The sequence below is a fragment of the Muntiacus reevesi genome, chromosome 4 (assembly GCF_963930625.1).
Source record: "Muntiacus reevesi chromosome 4, mMunRee1.1, whole genome shotgun sequence".
Lineage (NCBI taxonomy): Eukaryota > Metazoa > Chordata > Mammalia > Artiodactyla > Cervidae > Muntiacus > Muntiacus reevesi.
The window spans coordinates 70,386,499-70,399,737 of record NC_089252.1 but is presented as its reverse complement, the minus strand read 5'-3'; the positions used below and the strand labels follow the sequence as shown (position 1 = coordinate 70,399,737).

The window sequence follows — 13,239 nt, the reverse complement described above, 5'->3', positions numbered from 1 at the left end:
CTGAGACTCTTTGTTTTAAAATTTTATTTATTTTCAATTGAAGGATAATTGCTTTACAATGTTGGTTTGATTTCTGCCACTCATCACCATGAATTAGCCACAGGTGAGCACATGTCTCCTCCCTCTTGCACCTCCTTCCCTCCCACCTCCCGCCGTTCCCCATCACTTTAGGCTGTTACAGACCCCCAGAAGGAGTTCCCTGAGTCATAGAGCAAGTTTCCATTGGCTATCTGTTTTACACATGGTAGTGTATATGTTTCCACGCTACTGTCTCCATCTCACCCTCTCCTTCCCCCGCTGCTCTTGTCCATAAGTCTGTTCTCTATGCCTGCGTGTCTATTCCTGCCCTGCAAATAGGTTCATCAGTACCAGCTTTCTAGATTCTGTACACAGGTGTTAACATATGGCATTTGCTTTTCTCTTTCTGACTTACGTCACTCTGTATAACAGGCTCTAGGTTCGTCCACCTCATTATGGCTTCCCTCATAGCTCAGTCGGTAAAAAATCTGCCTGTGGTGCAGGAGACCCCTGTTTGATCCCTGGGTCGGGAAGATCCCCTGGAGAAGGGAAAGGCTACCCACTCCAGTATTCTTGGGCTTGCCAACAAAGAATCTGCCTGTAATGCGGGAGACCTGGGTTCGATCTCTGGGTTGGGAAGATTCCCTGGAGAAGGGAAAGGCTACCCACTCCAGTATTCTGGCCTGGAGAATTCCATGGACTGTATATCCATGGGGTTGCAGAGTCGTACACGACTGAGCGACTTTCACTTTTCATCCACCTCATTAGAACTGACTCAAATGCGTTCCTTTTTACGGCTGAGTAGTATCCAGTATATATGTACCACACCTTCTTTAACATCTAGGGACGATTTTTAAAGTCTTTATTGAATTTGTTACAGTACTGCTTCTGGCCTCAAGGCATATGTGGGATCAGACCTGTACCACCTGCATTGGAAGGCAGAGTCTTAACCACTGGACCTCCAGGGAAGTCCCCCCTTCCCCCCAGGACTCTTACTTGACGCTGACTTTCTTGGATTTCATGTTCAGGGCGGTGTTGTGGGCCAGAGCCAGCTTCTCCTTCTCAAGCGCGCCGCCCTTTTGGTAACATTTGGCAGCAACCTGGAATAGACCAGAGGTTTCTATTCCCAGCAAGGTCATGGACAGGATGCAGGAATGAGTTAGAGCACGTGTTGTTCCATGTTGGCACAGACAAAGCACCGGGTCTCACTGCAGCCGAATTCAAGAGGAGGGGCAGGAAGATGCTGAGATGTTGAAGAAAACAGCCACAGAGGATAAAGCCCAATAGAGTTAGCGGTTAAGACTTCAGACTCAAAGCTTCTTTTTGGAAACACCCAGAAGCCATGGAAAAGGCACTTCACACGCTTTTACAGGTCACCATAACAACACTCTAATCTAATCTTCAACAGCCATGCAGGAGACGTTTCATCCTTCTCACTGTATTTGATAGCATTCTCAGGTCAAGGACATGAACAAACTGGCCCAAGGTCACCCAGCAGCTTTTCTGGGTTCAACACAGGTCCCCTCTGGTCGGTAACAACCAAGGCTAGTGGGCAGGGTTGGTGGAACAGCGGTAGCACACCTACTGGGGTAGAAATGGGGACAGAGCTGGTGTCCCAACACACATCTCAGAAGATGACTGACCAGACCTTTGTCACACGCAGACCTGTGTGGAGCAAATAGAAAGTGGCAGATCTCTGTCCCAGGGGAGTCGGCCTGTGTCCTGCCAGCAGAAAGCTGCTGACATCATGTCTCCAAGGCAGATGTTCATGTTCTGCCCAGCATGTAGAGAACAGGTCTCAGGGTGGGCAAGGGAAGGAAGGATTAAGTGCAATTTACTGATGCCATGGATAGGACATCATCCCTCCCCCTACCCACCCCCCCCACCAGACTCTCTGTTCCAGACTCCCCATTCCTGCGGGCCTCCTTTCATTCTTGACCCGTCCCATGCTCCTTTCTGCCACAGGGCCTTTGCACACATTCTTCCCTCTGATCGAAATGTTCTTCCATCCCTTCTCTGCCTGGTTGACTTCATTTATCCTACGGGTCCCAGCTCGAGGCTCCCCTCAGAGCAGCCTTCCCTGTGAGAGGGTAACAGGCAGGAAGGCCAGGGGTCTCCAAATGGAGGAAAGAGGCTGTAAGTGCCAGACATTTTTATCTCTCTTAACCGGCAGGAAAGAACAAACCAGCGATCTGTTTTTCCTTCTCTATACAAATTTAAAAGGAGGTTTTTCTTAACATTCTGTGTTGCCATGACACCTGGTCTCACCTAAAGCTAACTACTCTCAAACCTTGAGTTAACCAATACATTTCTTTTTCGTATGGAAATGTTGTCTTAAGCTATGTTAATGAACCCCATTATTCAGGTATTGTTCCCCTAATCTATGTAAACAGAACTATTTGTTGGTATTCTGCCCTTCTACAAGATTCAAGTCAATAGTTTTATGGCCTGGGATAAATTATCTGGTGCCATTCTAGATTTTATGACATTCCTTTCTTTTCATTAACAGACTGTGAGTGACTATATAACATACAGCTAAAGACTAGGAGAGGGGTACTCTTTTGCCCCCTTCTGATGCCTATGTGAAGCTTTCTCTATCTCCTTTATACTTTAATAAAACTTTATTACACAAAAGCTCTGAGCGATCCAGCCTCGTCTCTGGCCCCGGATTGAATTCGTCTCCTCCGGAGGCCAAGAATCCCGCGTCTTATCATTCAGCAACAACCTTTCACCTGGCTTCTCCATCCACGATAGTAGGTTCTGAAGGCAGCTGGTCATTCATCTACGACACGGGGGAACAGCTAGCACCGTGCCCTCTTCTGTACATCTGTCATGCCTACCGTTCCATCCCCCCGACCTAAACACAATGTAGGGCTCACTGCTCAGCAGGGATATGCTCAGTGAATGAATCTCAAGGGGTTTCCATTTGTACGGTGGTTCTGGGACACTCACTGACATGCAGCCAAAATCAGTATGACTCCTGAGTCCCAAAGCCCTTGTGCGGAGCCAAAATAAATTCAGGTGAGCAGGAGGCTTTTGATAACAGTCTCATCCGTGCCGCTCCCCTCGAAAGATTTTAAAGGCAAACATCCAAAAGGTATTTTCAAAGGGACAAAGAATTGGAAATCCATGGGCAACATGTAGAACACCAGCTGTGTTCTGCAGGGAGTAAGAGAAAGAGTGAATAGAGTTTTCCTGTTTCATACCCACTACCCACTGCTCACAGCCCCTCCATATACCCTCTATGAAAAAAAAAAAAGTCTTGGTTTTATAACAACAGCCAGGTGCTTAGTATTCCTTGCCAATCACAACAAGGAAGGGCAGTGAATACAGTTCCGGGCTCAGCCAGCTTCTGCAGCTGCAGGTTTATGGAAATCCTATCCTGACACAGCCAAACACACACAGTGCAACCTGCCTTCTCCTCCCTCACACCCGACAGCAGGGGTGACCACAGGCTTTCACCCTTCTCTGTACCCATCCCCCAGCTCTACAGCTTCTCCCATGGGGAGTGCAGCCTGTTCCCCATCCCTCCCGATAGAAGGAATCCTCAGCAGGTAGAGGCCGGGACCCTCCCTCTTCCTGTGATCACCTGCTGGCACTTGGTCAAAATGAAAGGCTGTCCTGACTGTACATGGGGAGGAGGAGGACAGGGAGCTCTCTGCACGGCAGGTGACCTGATGTTACAGAAGCGAGAGCAGCACGAGCAACATGACCCATGACCCCCCTCCCCCCCGCATCCCGGGGACAAAAGTAGTGACAAGAGACCGGCTGGTGAGGCCCGATGAGGCCCCGGGACACGCAGACTCACCACTTACCTTCCAGCACTGGTGTTTAGCGTAGTAATCTCCTTGTGCGATCCACTCCCCAGGGGTCGAGGTCTTAACAAACATGCTATCATCAAGGTCTAAAAAGAAAGAGAAACGTGTATTTGCCTCTCTGAAGATTCCTTCACTGAAACCTGCTGTTAAGGGCCGGATTTTGCTGTAACAAATTTCAAGCGCTGAAGCCCTAAACTTTGTCACTCGGAGTTTGACTATATTTGGAGAAAGAGTCTTTAAAGAGGTGGTTAAGGTAAAATGAGGCCATGTGGGCGGGCCCTGATCCAATCTGATGGGCATCCTTATAAGAAGAAGGGCAGGTTTTCCCAAGTGGCACAGTGGTAAAGATCTGCCTGCAATGCAGGAGACATAAGAGGCACAGGTGCCACCCCTGGGTCAGAAAGATCCCCTGGAGGAGCACATGGCAACCCACTCCAGTATTCTTGCCTGGAGAATCTCATGGACAGAGGAGCCTGGCAGGCTATGATCCAATCAGCTCAGTTCAGTCACTTAGTCATGTCTGACTATTTGCAACCCCCATGGACTGCAGCATGCCAGGCTTCCCTGTCCATCACCAACTCCCAAAGTTGCTCAAACTCATGTCCATCCAGTCGGTGATACCATCCAACAATCTCATCCTATCGTTCCCTTCTCCTCCTGCCCTCAATCTTTCCCAGCATCAGGGTCTTTTCCAATGAGTCAGTTCTTCGCATCAGGTGGCCAAAGTATTGGAGTTTCACCATCAGTCCTTCCAGTGGATATTCAGGACTGATTTCCTTTAGTATTGCCTGGTTTGATCTCCTTGCTGTCCAAGGGACTCTCAAGAGTCTTCTCCAACACCACAGTTCAAAAGCATCAATTCTTTGGTGCTTAGCTTTATGGTTCAAATCTAACATCCATACATGACTACTGGAAAAACTATAGCTTTGACTAGATGGACCTTTGTCAGCAAAGTAATGTCTCTCCTTTTGAATATGCTGTCTAGGTTGGTCATAGTTTTTCTTCCAAGGAGCAAGCATCTTTTAATTTCATGGCTGCAGTCATGCTACAGTCCAAAATAAAGGCTACGGTCCACAGGGTCACAAGCTGAAGTGGGACATGGAAACCGCACAAGTGACTTAGAATGAGAAGGCCATCCTTATAGGAACTTCCCTGGCAATCTAGTGGTGAAGACTCAGAGCTTCCACTGCAGTGGGCACGGGTCTGATCCCTGGTCGGGGAACTAAGATCCTGCATGCCGCATGATGTGGCCAAAAAAAATAGGGAAGAAAAGAGAGATTGACACATACAAAGAGACACCAAGAGCTGACACAGAGGAAAGACAGCACACAGCCAAGAAGAGAGGCTTCAGAGAAACCAAACCACCAACAGCTTGATTGATCTTAGACTTCCAGCCTCCAGAACTGAGACAATAATTTCTGCTGTATAAACCACCCAGTCTGTGGTACTTGGTTGGGACGGCTGGAACAGATGAACACCTGTGTTGTCTGTCTAGCAGTCACGTAACATAGAGTTTAGCTTACCAAACCAGGTCACGGTGGGTTTGGGGAGAAGGAGGTGGGGGTGAGAAAGGATACTCTTTGTTTTCTGAACTGTGTTACCTTCCTTTCCTATGGCCATGAATTAGAAGACAGACAATAATTTCCAATGCCTCCTTGAAAACCCAAAGCCACATTGCTCTTGGCAAACTCCCATGCTGGGCTTTAGCAAGAGACAAGGTGATGGGATGTGACAGTATTTTCAAATGTGCACTTTGCCCTCATCACAGGAAGCAATCTGACACATTGTTTATTTCTTTTTCCTGGTCATATACCTTGTGAGATCTTAATTCCCTGACCAGGGATCGAACCTGGCCCCTCAGCAGTGAAAGCACACAGTCCTAACCACCAGACAACCCAGGGATTCCCACAATCCGACACATTCTTGTTGGTGGATTCAGACTACTGCAACCACCTCATGTTGGTCCCGTCTATGAGCCTCAGCAGCTGGTGGTGACTGCACTGGCCCTCCCCTTTTGATGACCCCGAAGCATCGTCAGCCGTGGATCGACACTCCCTGGGGGTTCTGAGTCCACAGCTTCATGAGAAACATGAAAGGCTGACTATCTGGCAAACACTGAAGCCAAATCTAAGCCGGAAAGATCTGAGACTCCCGGGGCAATGGATGTCAACCGAAGGAGCCAGGCAGGCAGCTCAGCTTTGTCTAGACGGTGCACAAGGACACGCTGATCCTTGCAGCCTGACCCTCCCTGGGGCCATGAACTGTGTGCAAAGCTGACTCTGCAGCATCCAGCTGTGACACCACGAGCACTGAGCGCCCAGGTGACATCTTATTCCCGCAGCAAAGCCCGGCAGTATCCCTGCATCTGGCCGGCGACCTCTGCCGGGGCGCAGTGAAGAAGCCCCCAACCGCAAGGTCGCCACGCTCATCCCCAGTTCCCCGCATGATAGAAACAGATGTCCTCAAACAGACTTTACCACGTGCAGCTCACAACTCACAGTGAAGGCTGGATTCTTGTATTCTTCATGTAGCCAAGAGATAAATGGCAATCCTTTTCTTTTTTTAATTTTGTAAATTAAAAAAAAAAAATTGCTATCTTTGAAATAGATAACCAACAAGGACCTATTGTAAATCACAGGGAACTGTATTATTACACAATGAACTAAATGGAAAAAAGAAGTTGAAAAAGAATAGATACATGTATATGTATAACAGAATCACTTTGCCGTACACCTGAAACTAACATAACATTGTTTATCACCTATACTCCAATATAAAATAAAAAAATGTTTTAAATGGCCTATCTTGATGATCTCTTATAACGGGTGCCAGATTGTGAGGAAAAAATGACTATGAGCTGCCAGAAAGAATAAAAACCACCATGGTAGGCCAACCCACTCATTTTGGTTTTATTAATAGTTGAGGAAGTGGAGGCCCAGGAGAGAAAGTGGGAGCTGAGTTAAACCCTGTGGCTGCACAGGTGGAGAGTTCTAATGAGAAGGCAGCTTAACCTCAAATCTTCACCTTTTCCCTTTACAGCACCACGGTCAGGTCCCAAGAAACAGAGCGTCTAACCCCAGTCCCCGACTGAGCCTTCGGCTGAAACAGGAAACAGTCTCCATAAAACCGGCTTACTGGTTTGTTGTGGACCCTGGGACTTTCCTCCCATCTTTGGAGGAATTCACCCTGGCGTGGAGGAGCCAGCCTCCCCACAAGAAAGAGAACAGCTTTCTCCTTCATGAGAGTTGATTATTTCTCTCCTAGTTATCCCATCAGGAGAACTTCATTCCATTTTTTAATTAGCTAGCTTCTGTAAATTATGAAAACAATACATGATAATGTTGGTCTAAAAAAAAACCAAAACACGGCAAACAGCACAGAAGGGTATAATGGTGAAAAGTTAAAGAGGTCCATATCTAGTTAACAACCTCACACCCACCAGTCCAACACCGAGGAAACACTGGAAACGGTTTCATCTTCAAGGACACTTAAGTCATGTCTAGTTTCTTACAATTATCAGTGGGGCTGTAATGAGCACTCTGGTGCATGTACTGTTATCTTGGAGGTTTTATACAGGAGTATCCCTGGAGGGATCCCTAGAAGTGGAATTACTGGGTTAAACACATGTGCTTTCTTTATCTTAATAGATAATGCCAATCAGCTGCCCAAAAGCCCACAGAAATTTGTCTTCTTCCAAGAAAGCCTATTTTCTCTAACCTTTGCCCAGGACTCTTACCTTTAAAGGACAAATAACAGTCCTTCCTGAAGGAGTCAACCCTCCCAATCTCATTACAACCCCACTCTCCCACGCACTTTAGCAATAAAGAGGAACACTCATTTCTCAGAAGAATATGGGGGAAAAAGTGCTTTCCAAAAACTATACCCTTTACACCTGGCCACAGAGCAGGTGAAGAGTAACAGGCATTCTCACCAACAGCCAGAATATTTTGAGTGCTCACCTTTGTTTTCATCCGTTTTCACAACCTTGACAAATTTCCTCTTCATGAAATATCTGAACGCAGGAGCCCGCTTCTCTGGGTTTTCATCAAAGATCCAGAGGTTGACCCGAGCCCGGGTGATGGCCGTGTATAGCTGCTTCAGCTCCCCATTGAGGAGCTAAAGACAAGATCGATGCAAAGACGTGAGTCTTGAGGCTACAGTACAAGGTGCCTCACTTCAATGGGCTCATTCCCACTTTGGAGAAATATTCAAATAGTAAGTTTCACAAAGTACAGCTCAGACTTGAGCACATGTGGGGAACTCCCCGAGGCCACAGGACGGGGAAGCACCGGCCCACCCTTGAGCCTGTTGTGCTTCTCCATTTTGAAATAATTACAGACTCATAAGAAGTTACAAAGATACTACAGAGAGGTCCCATGCATTTTTCACTCCGTTTACCCCAATGCTCACATCCTATCCAATGACTGTAACTTCTTTTTTAAAATGTTTTCTCTTTATTTGACTGTGCTGGGTATTTGTTGTAGCATGTGGTACCTTTAGTTGCAGCATGTGAGATCCAGTTCTTGACGAGGGATTCAAACCTGGGTCCCCTGCATTGGGAGCACAATCTTAGCCACTGGACCACCAGGGAAATTCCTATTGTAACTTACTTTAAAATCGAAGCAGTGAGAATTCCCTGGTAGTCTAGTGGTTAGGAGGCTTCCCTGGTGGTTCAGGAGTAAAGAAGCTACCTGCCAATGCCAGAGACTTGGGTTTGATCACTTGGTCAGGAAGATCCCCTGGAGAAGGAAATGGCGACCTACTCCAGTATTCTTGCCTGGGAAATCCAATGGACAGAGGAGCCTGGCGGGCTACAGTCCATGGGGTCAGAAAGAGTTGGACATAACTTAGCAATGAAACAAGTAGTGGTTAAAGACTCTGAATTCTCAGTGCCAAGGGCATGTGTTCAGTCACTCGTTGGAGAACTAAGATCCTGCTAAAACAACAGTGGATTTGTGCCCACCCAGAGGCTTGTAAAGCTTGGTGGTGACTTAACTATGTGCAGAGCCTTCCAGATATTTATAGAAACAGCCGGATAATTGCCCTTCTGTTTGTTTTCTACTTTGTAGGAGACATAAAACTAAGCTAGTATCAATAGTTTCTCCCAAAGCTTTCAGTCTGGTTGGTTCGGTTTTCTGTAGTGTTGCCCTCACTCTTGACGCCTCTCAAGAACTCCGTAGAGCTTCTCATCTCTGGCCTCCTTCCGAGCGATGGAACTGGGATGCTCAGGGAAGCAGGGTCCCTTCACAACAAGGCTGGAAGACAGCGGTCTCCACTGACTACAGTCGTGGACTTCACTTCTGAGTTCCCCATTTCTGAATAGAGTTCCAGAGGTGAACAGAAGGTACTACCCTTCTGTGGTACCCCCCATCAAGCCTGGCTGTCTTTGAGAAGCAGGGCTCACCGGCGCTGAGATGGGCTCCATTCCTTTCCTGTCCTCCAAGCCCTGGTGCTAACAGTCAGGAAGATTCGAAGCACAGGCTCCGCCTCTAACCCCGTCTTCTCAGCCGAGCCCTGCTTACTGGCTCCCCGTCAAACCCGCCTGTGGACCCCAGGCTGATACTCACCTTGTACATTTCCGGATTCACTGGGAGAGCCCGGCCCTGGGAGGAGCTGCAATTTTCCAAGGGCACCTCAATCATTGGCTGGCTTTCCTCTTTGCTCTCGGAGGATGGAGTAAATGAAGAAATGATCTTCCATTCCTTGTAAGCCTGAACAATGAAGACAAATGCAAGACCAGCAGAAAATGCTTCCGTAGTATACACCCATCCTCCCTGGGCCTCCTGGAGAACTGGGTCCCCTTTGCCCGGCATAGGGGCCAGGCCTTCAGTACCATCCGGGAGGACAGGGCTGTTGTACGGCCTCAGTGGGGGTCTGAGCCCAGGTGGCCCAGGTAGGGACCAGGGCAGTTACCGGAAAGACCCCCAGACACTCGGCCCTTCCAGGAGAAATGTTAGGGCCGGAGCTTCCTGTTGTTGAAAGCATGCTCACAAACAGAATGGAGAGGGGAAACCAGTGTCCTCATCTCTATTCACAATGTATTTAAGAAATCCCACTTAGGTTCAGTCGTTAAGACACAGGTGATGCTTAGTGTGGTACCCTCGGGGTCCATCCACGTTGTCACAGATGGCAAGCTATCAACTGTATAGTGACAAGTGGAAACCAAGTTTTTGAAGGTTCATTTTATATTTTTTATTTTTCGGCCATGCCCTCAAGGCATGTGGGCGCTTAGTTCCCCTACCAGGAATCGAACCCACACCCCCTGCGCTGGAGGCAGAGTCTTAATCACTAGTCTGCCAAGGAAGCCCCAGAAACTAAATTTTTGGTGGTCAGTATGCTGTATGGTATGTGTTAATAGAAGCAGAAATACAACCTTGTACACAAGCAACTTATAAGCCAAAGTTGCCTCAATAAAAAATGTCTAAAAATATAAACACAAACTAATTTGTGTTAAGCTCTGGGTTTCATATGACTCAGAATCACAAATAACAAAGATAATAAAAATTTAACTACTGTTGTTACATGTGAATAGTTACCAATGTTTAGATGAGTAATAAGATAAAAATTTGTTAATTCATAAATTATTTTTACATCTATTCTATAAAATATATAGTCTTGCCTTTATGTCAGCAAAATTACTAGTTGTGTTATCAGTGGGGTGGGGTGGGGGGCTCCCCAGGTGGCAAGAGTGATGAAGAACCCACCTACCAATGCAGGAGATGTAAGGGATACAGGTTTGATCTCTGGGTTGGGAAGATCCCCTGGAAGAGGGCACGGCAACTCACTCCGGTATTCTTGCCTGGAGAAGCCCATGGACCGAGGAGCCTGGCGGGCTACAGTCCATAGAGTCGCAAAGAGTCGGACACGACTAAAGTGACGTAGCATGCTGTTATGATGGACTTTTCACATAATTGTTTTTCAGTAAACGACCAAGATTAAGAGATGTAATTGCATCCAAAGTGTAAATAATTTGAAATATTTTCACTGAATATATGAATGATAAGAAATGTAAGAATAAAAAATTAAAATTATTTTCTTATGATTTGGGGAAAAAAAGATACAGGTGACAAGATTTCCTAACCAAGTGATTCAGTCAAGGATAGAACAAAGGAATTCCCTGGCAGTCCAGGGGTTAGGATTCTGTGCTTCCACTGCAGGGGGCCCAGCTTCGATCACTGACTGGTGAAATAAGATCCCACATGCCAAGAGGTAGGACAAGAAAAAAAGAAAGGATGAAGCAAAATTCAGGAGCCCTGGGGTACACTGTGCAAGGTGGACTCTGAAATCAGACTGAACAACTTTTTCCCAATTCGTCCATTTATTATGCGACCTTGAGAAAAATGGCTCTTCTAGGTTTCATCTTCCTGTTCTGTTAAAAAGGGGATGAGAGAACTACCCACAACTGTTGGAAAAATAAAAGGAGATAATCAATGTCAAAGGTCTACATAGTGCGTGATAAAGAGTCACATTTAAGCCAAATCAAAGCACAAAACCATGGTGACTTGTAGGCTGGAGTCTACAGATAGTTTTGGTTTTGTGGGCTCCATGGTTTCTCTTGCAACTGTTCAACTCTGCTGCGCTGTGCTGTGTTAGTCCGTCAGTCGTGTCTGACTCTTTGTGACCCCATGGACTGTAGCCCGCCAGGCTCCTCTGTCCAAGGGGATTCTCCAGGCAAGAATACTGGAGTGGGTTGCAATGCCCTCCTCCAGGGGATCTTCCCAACCCAGGAATTGAACTCAGGTCTCCCGAACTGCAGGCAGATTCTTTACCATCTGAGCCACCAGGGAAGCCCAAGAATACTGGAGTGAGTAGCCCATCTCTTTTCCAGGGGATCTTCCTGACCCAGGAATTGAACTGGGGTCTCCTACACTGCAGGCAGATTCTTTACCAGCTGAGCTCCCAGGGAAGCCCTATTCAATAGTAAATGAATAGGCATGGTGTAACACAATAAAATATTATCTTGTGACACTAAAATTGAATTTAACACAATTTTCACTTGCCACGGAATATTACTTTCCTTTTGATTTTTTTCTTTACCATTTAAAAATGTAAAAATCCTTCTTAGCTCACAGGCAGTGAGCTGGGTTTGGCCCCAGGCCATGGTTTGCAGATCTGGGGAAGGCAAACGTGACTGGATTACTTGCAGTATTTACAGCCAGGAATTCCCATGAAATTTCAGATTTCCTACTTTACTGTGTCTTTAGGGAGTAGGCACTCAACTCTCCTATCCTTCAGTTTTTTATAAAATGGTGATACCTGCCAATGTATCTTTTCAAGGATGATGGAAAGGTAGAGGCATACAACGCATTACCTCCCTTCGGCTCCTCTGTAATGTAAACTCTATAAACACTAAGTTCAATGCTTTAAACACTATCTATTACATAAGACTGGCTATGCTACTAACCATCTAGGCAATTAATCATCATGTTCTGAGAAGAGATGGGAATCATGTTATCATTTAAGTAACTGGAAGCCGAAAAAAATTCTTCAAGACACATCTGTGAAATCTTTTCATCTTTGTAAAGCTGTTTACCCAACTTGTTCGCCAGAGAAAGCAGACCAAGACCCACGTGCTGACATCTGAGGGGGTCTGGCGGGCGGCAGAGGTGCAGGCTGGCTGAACGTGGAAGGGGCAGAGGAGCACCTATATTTCAAAACTGCTGCAGGGAGATGCAGAAGCTGTTCATACACACATGACTAAGCTGCTTCCATGACTAAAACACCTCTCACTCTCAAGACGGCCTCCAAGAAGGAGTACGTGTACGGATGGCAAGAATACAGGCTGGTAGCAATTTTGGCAATAAAAAGAAGAAGCATTTAGAAGTCTTCCAGCTGCTTCTCTGGGGATTAGTCACTGTGAAGGAAAAAGGCTTAGAATCTACCAGCAAGGCTTTCTTTGTGGGGCTTGTTGTCTAGGTTGGTTCAGCAACCCTTCAAAGTTGTGGTTTTGAAAGTCCCTCCTGACTTTAGTCACACATGAGTGTGGAGGAAGGGGCTCCCCGCTGGGGCAGAGTGTCAATGGCAAGCACCCCTCAAAGTCCCCAGAGGAGAAGAATTTGGGGGTGACTGGGAGGATGACTGCCCCTCCCCCAAGTGAGGCAACAATCTTACAAGAGGAGGACTTGACCTAACTATTCCTCGGTTCCTTCCTCATCTCAGAAGATAGCTCTAATGTCCATATGGTTGAACAGGTAACAGTGAATTCTCTGAAGAGAAGAATCACAAGCCAGGGCAAGAAGAAGCCCCCTACACGCGCGTGCGTGCGCGCGCACACACACACACACACACACACACACACACACACACACACAGGGTGTCTGCCAGACACACACTTCAGGGATGGAGAGGGGAGTCCTCCCCTGTCAAACAACAAATACTCTAGCAGCCTTCTTTCTTCAAAAGA

At 46.8% G+C, this 13,239-nt stretch overlaps 1 protein-coding gene across 5 annotated transcripts in view; it reads right to left on the bottom strand.

Annotated features, from left to right (window-relative positions):
* TRANK1 (tetratricopeptide repeat and ankyrin repeat containing 1) overlaps window positions 1-13,239 on the bottom strand; it is a 94,367-nt gene that overhangs the window by 15,617 nt on the left and 65,511 nt on the right. For all 5 annotated transcript variants that reach the window (XM_065932996.1, XM_065932992.1, XM_065932994.1 and 2 more), the window contains 4 exons: window positions 9,404-9,547; window positions 7,796-7,952; window positions 3,834-3,922; window positions 1,015-1,118 (listed from right to left, as the gene is read on the bottom strand). In XM_065932996.1, the coding sequence (XP_065789068.1) occupies window positions 1,015-1,118; window positions 3,834-3,922; window positions 7,796-7,952; window positions 9,404-9,547 (494 nt within the window). The remainder of the gene's footprint in view (window positions 1-1,014; window positions 1,119-3,833; window positions 3,923-7,795; window positions 7,953-9,403; window positions 9,548-13,239) is intronic.